At 43.3% G+C, this 18,355-nt stretch overlaps 1 protein-coding gene across 1 annotated transcript in view; it reads right to left on the minus strand.

The window, feature by feature from the left end:
- Window positions 1-290: 290 nt before the first annotated feature.
- The window catches only part of GRB14 (growth factor receptor bound protein 14), a 35,372-nt gene continuing 17,307 nt past the window's right edge, over window positions 291-18,355 (minus strand). The window contains exons 3-13 of the mRNA XM_066634591.1: window positions 17,362-17,483; window positions 16,203-16,277; window positions 14,320-14,457; window positions 10,832-10,942; window positions 10,518-10,613; window positions 7,476-7,553; window positions 5,090-5,206; window positions 4,935-5,004; window positions 4,749-4,836; window positions 2,445-2,538; window positions 291-437 (exon numbers count right to left, since the gene is read on the minus strand). Coding sequence (XP_066490688.1) covers window positions 291-437; window positions 2,445-2,538; window positions 4,749-4,836; window positions 4,935-5,004; window positions 5,090-5,206; window positions 7,476-7,553; window positions 10,518-10,613; window positions 10,832-10,942; window positions 14,320-14,457; window positions 16,203-16,277; window positions 17,362-17,483 — 1,136 coding nt within the window. The remainder of the gene's footprint in view (window positions 438-2,444; window positions 2,539-4,748; window positions 4,837-4,934; window positions 5,005-5,089; window positions 5,207-7,475; window positions 7,554-10,517; window positions 10,614-10,831; window positions 10,943-14,319; window positions 14,458-16,202; window positions 16,278-17,361; window positions 17,484-18,355) is intronic.

The raw sequence follows: 18,355 nt of genomic DNA on the forward strand, positions 1-18,355 counted from the left end.
GTGAAAAAGACATTTATTGGCATTTGAAAAATACTCCCTAAGATTGCAGCATTACAGTTACACAATTTCAGCTTGAGAGTCATTTTTTGGAAGATCACTGTTGATTTGTCAACTCTAACACAAAAAGTACCAGATTTTGTTTTTCTATGGCAAATACAAACTCCTTCTTGCAAGCTGAAATTTACATTCAGTGATTTTTTTTTTCCACTCCCTTCATTTAAGAAACTGCTTTATAAAATGAAACATCTTGCTGTTATTTCCTACAAGGCTTCAGTGAGACATTGTTTTGGTTAAAGTGCAATGCGGGCACAATAATGTTTTAATTTGCAAGGTAGAATGCCTTTATTGAGCTGGTAGAACTCCACTAGTTGAATGAGATCAGAAAATCTGGTGTGACCATCGTCCAGTGTATAGAACAGTTTGCCTTCCTCCTCCAACTGCAAGAAGAAGGAAAGAAATTAACAATCATGGCAACAATACTTTACCATTTTTAATTTGATCTGTTTGAATAGGGGACATCAAAATTAGAATTGAGTCAAAATAGACCCCATTACATTTACAGACTTTTAGGGAGCTCTGAAAACTGGAAAAGTTCACCCATTGCACAGAGTTGGAAAAGAATGTGTACCCTCCCATTACATAAGCAATTACAATTATATATTCAAACCCAGATGTTTCTTTGTCTAATCTTCCTCTGAAGTTGCCCTCTGAATTGCCACTTTCAAGTCTGCAGCAGAATATCCTGGTTCACTCTCTGTGGGCAACACAGTAGAGAAGACTGGACTCACTGGACCCAATCCCCACCAGTGCACCATCTAGAGCAGGGGTGTCCAAAGTTTTTGGCAGGAGGGCCACACTGTCTCTCTGACACTGTGTCGGGGGCCAGGGGAAAAAAGAATTAATTTACATTTAAAATTTGAATAAATTTACATAAGTTTACATAAATGAATGTAGTAAAGATGAACTTATATGAATGAATGAAGGTCCTGCAATAGCTCATGGCCTATAAAAGGCCTTGTACAAAGCAAGGCCAGCCTTTCCTTTGCTGCCACTACTGCATCACAGATGTGAAACAACAAGCAGTGGAGGGAGCCCTCATCCCACAGCTCACGTGAGAGGTCAAACAGTCACCCTCATGCTGAGAGCAGTTGCGTCGGGCCAGTGTGGGCTCCAACAAATTTCCGGAGGACCAGAGGCTCATTGGAGACTGGGGGCTCCCTGAGGGCCGCATTGAGAGGCCTTGAGGGCCGCAAGTGGCCCCAGGGCCGGGGTTTGGGCACCCCTGATCTAGAGGGAAACCACAGGTGAATGAGCAAGGACAAGGCAGCAACTGCTCCTGGCACAAGTAGCCACTTCTGCCCACTTTACACACCCATGCTCTCCCTTCTGAGCTCTTCAATGCTGAGGACAGGTCCCAATCCTGCCTGTGCACCCCGGGGGGGGAGTGAATGAGCAGACAGATGCAAGAGCTCATGCTCTCTCACCCTCCATGGCAGTATCCCTGAGCACTATCTTCCCCAGATGCAACTCAATATAAGAGTCTTGATTCAGTACATGAATCTTGGCAGCAACCGTGAGGAAGATTGGGATGAAGGAGGAGAGAGGAGGAAAATGAAGGCACATTGAAAACATGTTAAATGACAGCTCACTTCCATAATCTGGATCCAGGCCTGCTTTATCCTCTGAGAGTCTGCTTGCGTGTACCTGGTAAATTTGTATCATAATTTGTAAAATGCAGAGGTAATATTTGGACAGCATGTCTGCATGACTTTTTAGATGCCTATGTGGGGATTCTTTTCCCTATCTCTCTAAAACTTGACAGATACAATCCCCTCAAGGCAGGGCACCCAAAGTGCATGTCACAACACCTTAGGGCATCGTGGTATACTCACACAGGCGCCATGAGATGCCCCAATCACTCTCTCCTACCTGATTAACCTGGGAGCTACGATCTTGGATATCACAAAATCTCAGTAGATCCAAGATGGCAGCAACCAAATCTCCCAAGATTTGGGCGTTGCCATCTTGGATTTTATGAAATCTCATAAAATTTAGGTGCTGCCATCTTGGGTCTCATGAGATTTTGCAAGATTCAAGATGGCATCACCCGGCTCAGCTGGGAAGAGGCGGCTGCGGGAGTGTCGTGACCCAGGTAAGTTTGAGAACCACTGCCTCCAGGAATCAAGGGGTAGCAGAATGCCTGAAGATATCGTGCCAGTTGAACAGAATACACAGAAGTTACAACCAACAGGGTCTCCCATATACAGCTATTGGAAAAGAAAAAAATGGGAGTAATGAAAATGAACAACAAAATAAATACAGCTTTAACTAACGAGGTTTTTGGGAGAGAATGAAACCAAGTGGAATAACTGGAGAGAGAGAGAGAGAGAGAGAGAGAGAGAGAGAGAGAGAGAGCAAGCAATTCCCTACTGGGTTATACTTACTGGCACAATTTGAAAGTGCTTTATTTTTAACCCATGGTTCAATGACAGCACAAATGTTTTGGGGTTACTTTGACTATCCCGTACCAAGAAAACCCTAAGAGAAGAAAACAAAGAGGTATCAAGCACTTTCCAAGTGTGATAATGCTGAGTTACTAGCAAGTTTTCAAGTTTCCCAATATACATTGAAGTTGGGGGGGGGGGGGGAGAGATGACCACAACAGTTGTGCATTGCAAAGAGATCTCATTTCATCTTCTTATCTGGCAAACCTAACGTAATTAACATTGACCTAATTATTAAATCTCAGAGTGTGAGACAAGGAAGAAACTGATGTCTACAAAGACAGACCATTTAAAATGTACAGCCATAAGTCACCCTTAATTCTTTGTCCCTGAATCCCAAAGATCTGAAAGCATTTGTGGCAGACGACAAACGACAGGAGAAGGAGAGTTTCCAGGGAAGGACAGCAATCACGAAGAATACCTCTCAATGCACGCTTATTATTCTTGGTACAGAAGGTATGCTTAGGAGGACTCTCTCTTTCACTCACTCACCATCACACTCACACACACCACATTTAACTACAATCCTACTAACTAGACTGCTTGGTTGCTTATATGGAAAAATCTGAAATACGTTAATGTCTAAATATTATTTTCCTCAATGCTATTCACCTTGTGTTAGAAATTTGTAACTATTTGCAGGATTAATTGCCAGGATTAATTTGAAGGAATTAATTTCCAGGATGTAATGTTAGTTCCTTCAGCACAGGAGGAATATACATTTCTATCTATAGCAGCTTCTTCCCTGTTTGTCATTTCCCCCCCCCCCCCACACACACACACTTGCACCCAGTGCATGACAAACTGTGTTCAAAAAACAGGCAAAAGCCAACATTTCACAAAGGTAAAAAGCTGCTTCAGAAAGGAAGGGGCAGTATGATAGACAGCAAGGGGTAAGAGATATATGGCAAAGGGTGAATGGTTTGGGATTATTTCTAGTCTGGGATTGTCTGTTTTTGGAGAGCGTTTAGGTTTAATTTTGGGGGTTTGTAAGAGCATTATTGTGCAATTCCCTATACCAACTGGAAAGTTAATGTCCTGGTGCCATTCATTTTTAAATGTTGCTTCCACAGCTGCTATACCTGCAACAGCTGTCCCTGCAACATCCTCAAAAAAAAATTTTTAATTCTACCACACCACCTACTGGTTTAAGAATTAAAACACTCACTGTCTGAATCAAGAGCAGAACTAAATGTTATCTCTCCAAATATATGGACAAGGTACGTTCACATGGTTTCAGACATATGGTCAACCCTGCATCTGTCAAGGTAATTGGAATGTGGAGGTTGGGTGAGACTTCCAAGGCAGGATCAATGGGGTGGGGAAAAAAGGCATGTAACCACTTCCAGACCCTAAAAGTGGGCCCACAGGTGAATTTTCCCCTCACCTTCAGAGCCCAGCACCTGCTTCTAAGCCCTTGTGTAAGTGTCAGGGATGTTCTGGAGTCATTGTGCCTGAGTCACGAGTTGAGCTGCAAGTTCCCAACCCACTGACTTGACTAGCAAGTATTAATGGGCAGCTGTCGTGACTTGCCCTGAGCTGTTTTTAGAGTCATTTTGACTCAAGGCAGAGTCATTATGAGAAATGAGTTGTGGCACAAGTCAGACGCAGCAAAAAGAAGTAAACAAGTGCATGCACACACACAGAAACAAGTGCGCGAGTCAGAACTCGAGTATATTTGAGTCCTGACTCTTTCTCAAGTCACTGGCCTCACTTTGAGAGTTGGGTTCAAGTCAATCATGTCCATGACTCAAGTCAACAAAAGTCATGAAAAATCAGCATTTTCACGACTCAAGTCAAGTTGTCAGGACTCGCGTCCCGACCCTGGTGAGTGTTCTGAGGACAACATGGAATCCCTTCTCTACGAAGTGTGTTTCTGCCCTAACACATAGGCTTCTAGCAGACATTTGACAAAAATATCTTATCTGAAGCCCTCAAAGGATGTGAAACTTAAAAGGAACTTTTAAGGAAGACACTAAAGAGAAGTTAGTGAGTTTATAGCAATATAGGTTGTTTCTCCTGTAATTATTAGGTAACTGCGTACACAGATAAAACTATTGTGTGTAAAATTTGGGTCACTATCTTTCTCCAAAAATACTTGTGTGGTGCATCGAGACAAATAATTACAAAGGTCACCAAATCCAAGCTAGTGCCTTGTACCTTTGTCAAAATTAGAGCTGTGTGGATGTCAGCGGCTTGAAAAAAATTCACCAACCTAAGAAGAATGGTAAGAAAACCCCTTACCCATCCACCAGTCCTTGTCGCAAAATTAGTTGGTGAGCCTCTTCTCTAGAGATCTTATGGTGAAACCATGGCTGTGAACTGTGTATGGCTGTAAACATCATGAACAGATGAAAAATATCACTAGTGTGATTTTAATATACAAGGCAATACCATTAGATGCCTCAAGCCCCACTGGTTGGTATTTACCTATATTTGAAGGAAGATTTTGCAATGTGGTGGGGCTACCATGTGTACCAAGTCGTAAACTTCCTTTCTTCTGCAGAGGAAGAGACAAACCATTTCTAAACATTTTGGGGGAGAAAAACGGTTTATATATGTTTTTCAATTAAAGGATTTCGTACCCTCCATGCTAATCCTTCTTCAACAGCAACTGAAAGGGCTTCTGTGGGGTTTTCAATAACTCTGGATTGGTGTCCTGTGAAGTCCATGGCTACCAAAGAATTCTCTGAAATGCTTCTCTGCAAAAGGAAATGTTATGCCCAGGTCTAAACAAAGCATTTCTCAGTATATTCTTGGGATCTTTCTCCCTCCTTTGAACAGAGTATTTTGTTTCGTCTGAGTCACTGTGAACAACATTTGGATCAACTGATTAGCAGTTGGAAAGAAAAGTTTGTAAGATGAATATACATCCTGTAGGATAGTCCAATGAGCAATATCAGAAAAAAAAAGATTATAAGGGGCTTTACCAATTGCTCTCCCCATCATTAGATGACAAGAGAATTTGGCTTGAATATCTAGAGAGAATATCATCTTTAAAACTTTTCTTTCCAACTGCTAATCAGTTGATCCAAATGTTGTTCACAGTGACTCAGATGAAACAAAAAAGGAGTTCAGCCAGCATATGCCCAAGAGCTGCACATTATATGTCAAAGAGTCAGACGTGGTTCACAAGAGCCACAGCTTGGCCACCCTGGCATAGACCCATTGCTCTGTCTACAGCGATCATCTGTAGACAAAAATGCTGTACCCAGAGAGAGACAGTACTAGAAGGAACTACAGGGTGTGTCTTCACTGGGGCTTGCCAGCACTTACCTCCTCCCCCTTTAACCATGGCAGTGGCATAGCTAAGGAAGTGCAGGGGGTAGCAGATGCACCGGGCAACAAGCTTCAAGGGGCAACAAGCTGAGCTTGGCCCTAGTGGCCAAAATTGTGAAAAAATTGGTATGTACGAATAATACCATCACGTTACATATGACTGGAAAGGTAATCTAATGCAGAATGCAGTGAAACAATGCTCATTGGAATAACGGTATTCTATCAAAAGTTATGGCCAATTAACCAGAAAATGAAAACACAACTGCCTTATGGAACAAAAAGTAGATTTTCATAACAAAACTGACCTATGAGACTTTATTGTTCTTAGAGTCAATGAGATATTATTATGATACAGCATGGAACCAATAAGGTGTTAAGATGAGTCAGATCTTATTTTCGTGTATCATAATATACTTACCCCCGCTAACTGGGTGAAGAGGCACTTTTTCACATGGTGCTTTTCTTATATTTAGCAAGAGGAGAATAACCCCAGCAGTGTCTCTAACCAATAAGGGGCATACTTTTTATTTATTTACTTAATTGATTTTGTTGTTGGGGGGGGGGCTACAAAATTTTCTTTGACCTCAGGCAGCAGATCAATGCCATAGCTAGGACACTGGCTGGAGGATGCTGCAGAGGAAGTGGGCGGCAAGCTTCTGGGAGGAGGAGGAGTCAGGTTCCCTTCCCGATTTTCACTTTTTAAAAAGCTTGGGTATGACATTTCCAGTTGTGACATCATTTTGAGCTTGCACCAGGTTACACGATCATTAGCTATGCCACTGAACCATGGATACTGTTCACTGTTCCAATAACATCTGAAAAGGGCTTTGGGGAAGTACAATAATACTACTGACATCTGCCAGACACTTACAGTGAAATGCTATGCTGTCCTGAGTAAGACCCATTGAGTTTAATGGAACTTGACGGATTCCAATAGCCTTTTCTCAAACCATGCATTTCACTGATTGCAGATATCTTACTACTAGTTCACAGATGGGGACTGCCTCTCATTTTAAAGGTTTGCATGGAGAACCTTCAGTGTGCACTTTACTCAACACAGAAATAGCCCACAGCCATTTCTCTAATCAGCAGGGTAGTGTTTGGAAGCCATCTTCCTGCTGCCACATCGGTCTGATGGGAGAAAGGTACTAGGGCAGCAAATAGAAAGAGAGCTTTCTAGGTTGTGGCACTCCAAGAAAGCTCTCCTGGCATCTTTCCTAATACTTCATTGGTGCTAGGCAATACCACTTGTCACTTTTCAAGATTTTGAACCCCTGATGAGTTTTCAAGTCACTGATCATTTTAATGCTGCCATTTTATTTTGTTGATGCAATCATTTTTATGATTTTGTTGTTTTGACCGTTTTTTACAAACCACCCCGGCAATGCTGTATTTAAGGACAATCTCCAAATTTATTTTAAAAACGAACACACTAGATGTGTTCTGCAGCTGCTATAGAATTGGTACACACATAATCAGTGGGTGCAGATGTCTTCATTTCGACACAGTCTGATTCATGCAGGGGGGCAAATTACCATCATTCATTTTGCACTGATCAATGAGACAGATTCAAATAGGATGGACAAAACTACTGTTGCAGTTCACTGAATGAGTCAGGGATAAGTTACAGTAAATTATGAATTAGACACAGAGATGGCAGGGTGAGGACAGATGAAATCCTAAGGTACCTACCACAGGTGTGCTAAGGGAAGGGCAGCCACCTCTACCTTGACATGGTTGCATGTAATTCTGATACAGCTGCATCCCATACTGTAAACAGAGACAAACAATTTTTACTGTCTTATGGATTTGAGAAGCACAACCTGAAGACACTCAGTGGTAACTGATTGTCTCCATGGAGGCAGAAAGTGGGAATTGTCTATCAAATGCAGGTTCTGTCCTGGGTCATTTTCCCTTGCCAATGAATGCAACAAAACAGCAGCATCAGGACTGGCCAGCAGCACCCAGAGCCACAATCAATATCAGCCTCCCTCTTCCCTCCACTGCATGTTATTTATGGAAGGGAAAAGATGATTTTAATTAAATCTTTTTCCTTCTGTAAATACTGTGGGGGGATCCTGATTGGACCCAAAGAAGGGCAAAGTATGGCAGCTCCCCATCCCTGCCATGGTCTCACCCATCCTTGCCTTGTTTTAAGGGGAAGGGGAACCCAGAAACGAAGCTGCCAAAACACACATGATGCAACACACTGTTGGCCTTTATATGAACAGAATGTCAAAGTCATCTCCAAAAATAAGAGACACCACAGCAACTTACTAGGGACAAGGACCAGAAAACAGAAGTGGGTTCATAGCTCGATGGTGCAGCATTTGGTTTCCATACAGAAGGTCCCCAGTTCAATCCCTGCCACCCCCAGGTAAGATCCCTGCCTGAAACTCTGAAGAACTGCTGCCAAACAGTGTAGAGCTGAACGGATCGATGGTTTGACTTTGTCTCCTGGGCCCCCTTTTTGATCCCAGGCCCAGGGACAATGTAGCCCCTGCACCTCCATCTCAGAGGCCCTGCAGAGAAAACTGACTTGTATTGAGTCAAACCATTTGCCAAAGGAAGCCAAATTCATATTCGAAGGGAGAAGGGAAGGGCCCCTGAAAGAAACTCTGTACTCCCTGTTAAAATTCCTCTTAGTGTCTCTGTACCCTGCGGAACTGACCCTGGCAAAGAGGTACAGTTGGGTTATATGAATGCTCCATCCATGTTTTAAAGGTTTTGTGTACTCTATGGAGGGTTGGCTGTTTTGCTTGCGTTGCGCCAAAGTTTTTAAAAAACACTGAAAAGCATCGTGCCTCCAGCACAAGGATTCCCAAACGCTGCAACCGTGAGCCTGTCTAGTTAAACAAAACAAACAATCGAAACAAGCTACCCCAGTAACTCTGACAAAAATAACGACTGCCTCCCTGCCAAGACTTGCTCTCATTCCTTGACAAGCAGATTATAGGAAAGGAAGCCGGGCCACATGGTGCCACAGCAAGCTTCAATGTACCCAGGAGAATGACCCTCAGGAAGCTTAAGGTTTGCCAATAAAACACTCTCCACTTCAACATTTTTCCATTGATTCCCAGCACCAGCACAAACAGCAAAGGGCAAGAGGCTCTTGTACTATTATAGACTTGCAGCAAGATGGCATTAGGATGACACTTTGTTTCCTGGTCCAGTTAAGAAGAAATGCACTAGAAAGGATCTAAGTGAAACTCAAGTCTCGGCTTCCAAAAGAAAATGCCTCCCTTTGGAAAGCCACTTTTCTCACACAGATCCTGAAGTCCGGGCAGATGAGTCATTTTACCCATATGCATAACAAAAGTATATTCAAGATCCTGACTTTGAGTTCCACCAAATACCTTCTTCAAGCCTCCTCACTCATGTGGGATCTAGTTACAGCAGTAAGATGATGCTGAAAGAGGGCATTCCTCTGGCCATAAGCTCCTGCTTTGAATAGCAAGAACATTTGCAGGGAAAGATTTTTGGATTAGCAATCATCCTTTTCTAACATAAGTGTTTAAAGTACCCAGTCAGCAGCACCCTTGTGAACGGAAGACACATGCAGGCTGTTCACATGTTTGCCTGAAAATCAATACAAGGAGAGGAATTCACAGGGAAACCTGAATTTATGTGATTCTGGGTACAGCACAACATGCGATCAGCCCTATGAACATATACGTGTGCAGCTGCCTCCTACTGTGTCAGACCACTGGCCCATCCAGCCCATTGCAGCAGTGTCTACAACTGACTGGTAGCAACTCTTTTATAGACTTTTACAGACTTGCATCTATTACAACTTGTTGAATTTTCTAATCTGCAACGTACGTTTCATTTGAACCTATGTTTTTTCAAAATATGAAATCTCCAAACTTTCTGCAAGCAATGAGATCCTCTCAGCTGTATTCTAAAGCAGCAATCCTAGTGTGGACCATGTAGTAGACATGGTAGTAAACATGGTAGTAAACCCTGCTGAGCAGTTCTTCCTTCCAAGTAGATATGTGTGGAATTGCAGAGTTCCACACATTTTGCCTTAGGGTGTGTGAGCATGTGCATCAAAAGAAAAGCACAAAGGACACTGCTCATGTAATATGGCTTTACATCTCCCCAATCATGCTGCAAACCCCCCACAAAAATCTGCTCCTAAGTGGGACCCTCCATAACAACATGGGACAATGTGATGAGGTTGCATCAGAAGAGTGAAATCAGCAAGCTACTTTACATGAGTGAAAATGCTGTTTGCTTGCACAAACCCTCTGAATCCCAGCCATTGTCCCTCTCTAAATGTTTAAAGCTTTTTGTGTGTACACAGAGCTTTTACCATCCTGAGATATAAGACATCCTGAACCAGATATTCATTCACACCTGTGCGTCGTTCCCCCACCCCCAAAGTGAGATGTGCATTGTGCTTGGCTTGGATGCAGTGAAATTGAACGTGTGAGACATTCATGCACACTCCCTCCCATGTCATGCACACTGCTGTCTCCGTTTACAAACTGTTCTTGAGCACTTTTTAAAATTTTAGTCTTGGGTACAATTGGTATTTTAGTGGTTAATTTCTTCAGGCCATTTCATTCCATTACACATAAAAATAAAGCTGCTGCATACTTTGCAAGAGGTTTGAAAATACCACTTTTACCCACAGGCTACAAAGAAGGACGAAGGCATTCTCTGTACACAGCGAGAAAACAACAGCAAATATAATTGGGTAAGACAATTAGCAGGAGAGGAGACATTTACCTTCAGCAAGCGAATTGCTGTCATCCAGCAGGTCCTACTTTGTTCACTGTCTGCATAAAGCTGTTTCAGGTCCCTGGCTCCTCCTGCTTTGTGAGGCTAGAAGGCCACAGCACATTGTTTAGCATTAATTCATATCTTGAAGGCAATACCTGTTGAAATAAAGGCCACTAATTCTCCCATTTCATAAAAACAAAAGCTGGTCTTAGTTTACTTTTGCTTCCAAAAGGGGAAAAAAAATTATCTTGGCAAAATAAGGAGATTTTCCCCACACCCTTGCAACTGCTGCACCCTCTATCAAAATGCAGAGCATTTACCTTAAAGCAGAAGCCATAGCTGCCTGTGGCTCCAGGTATCTTTTTGCCTGTCAAAGACATATATATGTCACTACTGCTGAATTCACTGAAAAGCTGCAGGTGCCTTGGCTCCTAAAAGGAAGAGCAATATAAGACAATTACATACACCTGCTTAAACTGTTATTCAGCCTAAGAGGGAAATGGCCTTTGCAGTTGCATAAAACAGATAAGTTTCCCAAGAGCAACCTGCAAAAAATATGTCTCTAAGTATGCTGTGACCACTTACGACCCAATGTCTGCAGCAGGAAGCACTTCAACGCTAATGGAATGTCTGTGCACACTGAAGAGGGATCAGAAACAGTCCCTAAAGCAACATAACTTGCTTGGAGCAGGGCTGTAGCTCAGTGGGAGATCAGCTGCTTTGCATACAGAAGGTCCCAGGTTCAATCCCTGGTATCTCCAGGCACAGCTGAGAAAGAGCCCTATATGAAGCCCCAGAGAGGCGCCATCAGTTCGCGTAGATCAGTATTTCTCAACATTTGTCCTCCACTGTACCGCTTCACACGGTCCACCTATTTGAAGTACCACTGGAAGTAACTGGTGATGACATCATTGCCAGTTACTTCTGGGTTGGAAGGCTAGATGCAATGTAACAAACAGCAGCAAGAAGCTCAGGGTTGACAGGACAGCTTTACTGAGTACAGAGTGGAGCCTCATACCACTGTTAACTGTGTGGCATTCCTGGTTTTGCTGCCAGGCAACAGGTGTCCAGGGGTTCCATGAGTACCACCAGATATCACCTCAAGTACCACTGGTGGTACCCATACCACTGGTTGAGAAACACTGGTATAGATTATACTGATCTAGAGGGTATGAGGCAGCTTCCTATGCGTCTGTTCATAGCCCCCAAAGCCCTGAACAATGGAACAATTCTCTTTTTCTCAAGGGGACTTTCAGCTATACAAGAAGCCATATTAGTCCTCTTCACATACTCAGTCTGCTCCCACAGGCAATACAGTACAGCAAGTGGAGAGGCAGGTTCTGCCCCCGTACATGTGCGTTACTGTATTACTACAGCGCATGCAAACTTGTTTGCATGAAGGCACCTCTCTATAGGATTGGGAACCCTACATTTGCAGAGCTTCTAATGGCATGACAAGATGGGCCTTATGTTTGTGCACATTGCAATGTGCTGAAAAGGGTGCCTGCTGCTCCCACCACCACCACCCCCGCCGACCATGCGCATATTCATTCAGTGCATCCAAATGCACAGAGAGGGTTTGAGAGGCAGCCAAACCGAACTCCAGTTTCACACTAGCAATCTTGGCGCTGACAAATACAGGCTATTTGGGTAAAGCAGTGAAACTGTTGACAAGTTCATCAATGTCAGGAATGTAGGGTGTGAACGTTGGAACTAAAGCCACCAGCATCGGCACCCTGGATGCCACTGTCAACGACAGTGCCGAAACCAAGATTAGGAACAATGAAAACTTTCAAGGCAGAAAGGGAAAAGAGGGCAGTACATAGTATTTAAGACCTTCCAAGGAAGCGCTCTTGCAGGTCCCCACTGCTGTCTGAAGTAGGGCTTGGTTGGCAACCTTCAGTCTCGAAAGACTATGGTACAAGCCTACAGCACCCCGGTATTCCCAGGCGGTCTCCCATCCAAGTACTAGCCAGGCCTGACCCTGCTTAGCTTCCAAGATCAGACAAGATCAGGCATGTGCAGGGTAACAGTTGCTGTCATGGTGACAAGGCAGAGGGCCTTCTGAGTAACGGCCTCCTCCCTCTGGACATCTCTCCCTAGCTGACCCCCTCCCCAATATTTCAGAGGAAGCTAAAGACTTTTTTGTTTCAGTTAGTCTCCTCTGATTTACTGGCTGCTGCTTTTGAAGGCTTTTATTGTTGTTTCTCCTTACCCTTCTCAATACCTTTTGGCTTTATTCTATTTTTACTGTCATTTGTTTTTTGTTTTAGTATGATACCGTTAAGCGTTTTAACCCTGTTGTGGGTTAACTCAGATTCTGTGGAGAAGGGTGGGATACAAATCTCTGAACTAAATGAAGAAAATAAAAAGTACTTTTTCTTGTGCTGAAAATGACGGACTGCATAAAGACAGCTCACAGTTAGTAATCATCACCTTTCAGCTAACAGAGATTATTCTCATGGATATCATACAAAGGTGGAAGTTAACCGGAAACCACATGCCAGTTTTGGAAAACAAACTGATCAGCTATCACTGAATCTTGACATTCCAAGTTTTTTGAAGCAGGAAGCTGTATTGACTGAGGAATGCTAGTTCCACTTCCTCCAGATGTCTCTAAAATATTGCTATGTGACAGGGCAGCCCCTGATAGGTTCTTTGAATAAAAAATGGCAGTTCCTTAGCCGGTATTGGTAGCCACCATTTTTTCCCCAGAAGATCCTATCTGAGTAATGCTAAATCATTGTGAGGTAATTAATGTTCAGGGAAACAACTAAGAAATGGCAGCTCTCAATCAGCAGTGGTAACTTTCATCTATGCTGCTATGAATTTTGCCCTCTCATACCAAATACTGAGGGGGAGTTCAAATTTCAACCAGCAAATTTCAAGAGGAACTGATAAATCTTTCCTTGGCCCTAGAAATGGGTTCTGTCTATAAACGCTGTTTAGCAATGCAGCACCTTATCTAAGGAGGTGACAGGGTTTTACCCTCTTAAAAGTTACCACAGAGAAGTCAAGGATTGGTCAGGTATACATCATTAGGGAGGTGATTTCAGGAAGAACCATCATTGCTGGCTTTAGGACAATTTGATCAATTTGGCCAAATTGGGCTCCGCACCTGGAGGGGCCCCAACACTGGGGCAGTGAGCAGAACACCCATCATCAGCACCTCGCTCTGTAGCTGACACACTGGCATGGAATATTCCATGCCGAGGTACCATGAGAAGAGCATGGTGAGTGATGAATGGCCCTCCTGCCTGCCTCTGGATCCAAATGGCTTGAAATTAACCCCCCACCCCAAGCAGTTGGCAGTGACACCACTGCTGGATGCCTCACTGCTGCCACTCAACCTGGTGAGTGGGAGGCCATGGGGCTGGGGAGACCACAAAAATGTTTTGCACATTTTTCACATGTGCAGTGTTTCGCAGCTCCTAAGGCCAGTGCCAAGAACCATAATTGCCAGCATTCTGTTTTCAAGGATTCCATGTTTCAAGAGCTACAATGTTCATCAATTTAAAAACACTTATTAAAAATTCAGTTTGCAAATTAAGAAGTAGCTAAAGTTCAGCTCTCTAATTTCACTAGGAAATTCTAGTCCATTCCATGCCTGAACCACATAGGCTGTTTTATGCTTCATCATCTTTCTGTAACACAAAAATGGAGGGAGGAGGAGAACTTGGAACAAGATGAATCATCTTGATTCTAACTCACTACAGACTTCAGGGGACAAAAACTATCCTTCCTGCAAATGAAATGCAAAGCATGCTGATCTCTAAACCACCACTTACTTTGAGTTTGTCAGACTTACCTTTGACATCCCCTTAGTGGAAAAATACAGACCAGACCTTCGCAACAAAAAGTACATCTTTTTCCAGGGCTTTTTCCCTTGCTCTTTAGCATGTAAATAACTGTGGATTTCAGGATATGCACTGGAACTTAGAAACATCTGAAAGGAAAACAAACAGTGTTGTGCAATTCCCACAGAGTACATCCATATTTAGCACCTCCTAGCACACACAGTACAGGAGCTGTGGCAGAGCTCTGGACTGAGCTGGAGGTTCTAGAAGTGTGATCTCTTCGAAGCCCAGGGGAATTAAGCTGTTAATCTGACTGAAGCAGAACACAGCATTGGACTCTGAGACCAATGGCCCTTTACAGAAGGAGTACTGCAGGGTAGCAGTCAGGGGGAAGGTCACTCCCAATCTACAGCATTTGTTGCTGCAGACAAATGCTGATCATGGAAGGTTTGGGCTTTGTCAGCCCATCACTGGCAGGGTAGCGGCCAGTTGTGCTACCAGGCCCCTATGCATGGGTTTATAGCTTCTAAATAAGGTATTTTCGGTCAAACATTTGGAGAATCAGTATGGTAAGATGGTTGGAGAGCCCAATATGGCTCAAGAATATCAAATCCCCACTCAGCCATGAAGTTTACTGTGTGATCTTAGGCTAGTAACTGAGACACTTCACACAACTTAATCAGCCATTATTCAATGAATCAGGAATGAGGCTGGTGCCTCTTGTCTCCTGGGCCTACACACTCCACCACCCTTCCTTTCCCTTGCCTCCTATGTTCACAACCCTGGCTGAATCATAGCTTGTTAAATAACAGGTCATCTAATATTGCAGCCATTGTTTCACTGTGATTTATAAAACTATGTTTAAATCAAGATTTGAAATTAAGATTCATCTCTGTTTTCACATTCTGATTTATAAACTGCAGTTCACCATCAGCTCTCTCTCTCTCTCTCTCTCTCTCTCTCTCTCTCATATCTAATAAACAGGGATGAGTGAACCCAAGCCCAAGGGCTGGATCCAGCATTCAGCTGAATCTGTCCCTCCTGTGATCAGAATGCTTACTCTGGAGAGCCGTGCAACTACCAGTTCCAAGATTAGGACGATGTGACGCTCTGGTCCGTCATGTCTATGGTGAAATGCCCCAATGGGCATTGTGACCAGATTTCCACAACACATCAGACCAGATGGACCACAGCATCACACCATCCCAATCTTGAGACAGGCAGTCATGAGGTGCTCTGGTACACAAAGTGCCAGCCATGACAATGAATGCATTCCTGGTGCGCAGCAGTTGGCACTTTGTGAACCACTGTAATAAAAGAATGCTTTAAATACCTGACTATCATTGAACATCATTGAACCCCTGCTAACTGGGTAAGAGGCACTTTTTAAGTGGGTCTCTTCTTTTATTTAGCAGGGGGAGAGTAACTGGCCCTCCTCACCCCAGCACTGTCTTGTCTAGTGGCTGTCTGCTGGTGTTCTTTTGCATCCTTTTAGATTGTGAGCCCTTTTAGGGAGCCATAAGTTGTTTGTTTGATTTTCTCTGTAAACCGCTTTGTGAACTTTCCATTGAAAAGCGGTATATAAATACTGTTATTACTATTATTAACAACAAACAACAACAACAACATCTGTATCTTTCTACCATTCAATGGCCAACTCTACTGCCACAGAGGCAAGGTATGCAGAAGTGAAGTACATAGTAACTCCAAGAACTTATTTTACTTTGTCACTTGAATATGTTCTTCTATCAGTGAAACCCAAAATGGGAGCTGCAGCATTTCTCAGTATTTTCCTAGAACATCATCAGACCCTGCCATTTTGTTCACACAGATGGTATGTGAAACTTCTAGCTACTTTTAGGCAAACTATCTTATTTTAGGACAAATATCCGACCTGCAGAATTTGTGTATGGCTCATTGGTCCGCCGATTTCATTCGAGAAGGACACCAGGTGTTCTGGAAAAAAATTCTGCCAAAAAAATAATAATACACAAACATCACTCATGTTCAGACAGAGATCTTATTTAGCAGGTTACCTGGCTCTGGATTTCATTGTGTATGTATGGGACCTCTTTCAGAGGAAACACATCAGCCGTCCTGCCTTAAACTTTGCACGGCAAGATACAAAAATGACTAATTACTAGTAATTTACCTTGGAAACATTAAAAATTTTGTACTCCTCGTACTATTCACAACTGACAGACTAGACCAGAGATCCCCAAAACCTTCAGCTTCCACATCACTCAGTCTTGTTCTTATTGTGGCCAGAGGGGGACCAATTATAGAAAAAAACAGATGCATTTTGTACATGATTAAGAATTTTCACAAAAGGAGAAAAATATTTGCAACATGGTGGCAGGAGGGAGTAGGTGGAGAAGAGAAAGAAGTGAGAGTGCTGCTCATAATTCTAATGCCACTGGAATCAATAGGCTGATCACAAAGTGGTGGGGGGACACTGGATGTGGCCCCACAAGCCTACTTTGGAGGCTCCTGCCCTAGGCAAAGGAAATTCACTGTGTCCACTATGCCTAACGAGAGAACACGCAAGTCAATTAATTTTCTGACCCATGTTCCCATGTCATATGCAACTGGGGCTACCTCACCAAGACAGATTGACAGGTGCCACATAACCACAACCTTTATGCCATGTTAAGCAGTGGTAAGAGGACAAGGTAATGGGTGTGTGTGTGTGTGTGTGTGTTTGGACAAATGATCATGTAAAAGTGTTTACCAGACGATTTGCAAGACTGCAGTATTTCACCTGGAGTTGTAAGAACAGCTGAGCAAAATAAGGCTGTTATGACGCACCCAGTGTCTACGCTTGGGCACACACTTCCGTGTGAATAACTGTACTTGGGCTCATTTTTTTACAGATCAACAATCCATTTACAGTGTACACAGATTGTACTTGCATTAAATGGAATATGTGGACTTAATTTCTTGTCATTAGTCTGGTTTTAGCCACATGCCATGATTTTTGAGTATCCACCTGAATATCAAAAGGATGGGGTCTGCTAGTAATTTGATGAAACAAATATACAGTCATAACTTACCACGGGATTTTTGAAGAATTCATACTTAGCATAATTTTTCCTAAAATAAAATCTATTGCCTTCTTCAATCCCCCATTTTGATTGAACCTCAATGACCATTTCATGGTCTTCTATTATTCTTTCTGTTGAAAGAAAGGAAGGAAAAGAAAAAACATTAGAAATTCCCTTAAGGGTCTACTTGTCTTCTGTAGATAAGTAGTGGTAGGACCCAAGCAATTTCAGATGGGGTGTGAGGAGCCGCTTAAGTAGCAAGCTAGGAAGTCCTATATGCCCAACTGCAATTCTCTCTTCTGCAACTAGTGGAACCAATGCTGCAGGGAGTGGTGGTGGTGGAAGATTTTGTCTTGGGGTTGCCCATGTACCCTGAAGGGAGTGAGACTGGATCTAGCTTTTCTAAGTGTTTTATCTCACCTCCAGCAAGAACAGCACTCTAGATGATAAACTGGACAGAAAATTAACCACCCAAGTGATTTCCCAAGGTTCAAAAACACAACTTGACAATCACAATGCTTCAGGCAACAACAATTGCACAGCTAAGCACAGGTAGTAATATGAGCCCTGCTCCTACCTTTAGGAACACAGAGGAGGGCTTCTAGATCTCCATACATTCAGTGCAAGGTGCGAACAAGCCTTTGCTCCCTACATATTTCTCCCTCCCCCAGCTTATCTACTGCTGGCTCTGCTGCTTGTTCGGTTTTGGAATTTAGGAACAGAGCCAGGAGAGACGAGGAAGCTCAGAGAAGGAGTGGGGCAGTGCTTCTCCCAACTTCCTGGCTCTGATCTGCACTGCTGCTCTATTTCAAATCATAGAACGGCAGAGGGAGAGAGGGGAAAGAAGAAAGGGAGCAAATGGGCCTTGGTGAGGTGGCCACAGAAGTGGTTGATGAACAAAAGCTGCTGCTTGTGCATGGCTGAAACTGGTGCATGTCTGCAACGGGAGCCAAATGCAACTGCCTTGCCTCGCCTCACCTCATGCTGGGCCAGTCCAACTTCT

This window comes from Tiliqua scincoides, chromosome 1 (genome assembly GCF_035046505.1).
Source record: "Tiliqua scincoides isolate rTilSci1 chromosome 1, rTilSci1.hap2, whole genome shotgun sequence".
Lineage (NCBI taxonomy): Eukaryota > Metazoa > Chordata > Lepidosauria > Squamata > Scincidae > Tiliqua > Tiliqua scincoides.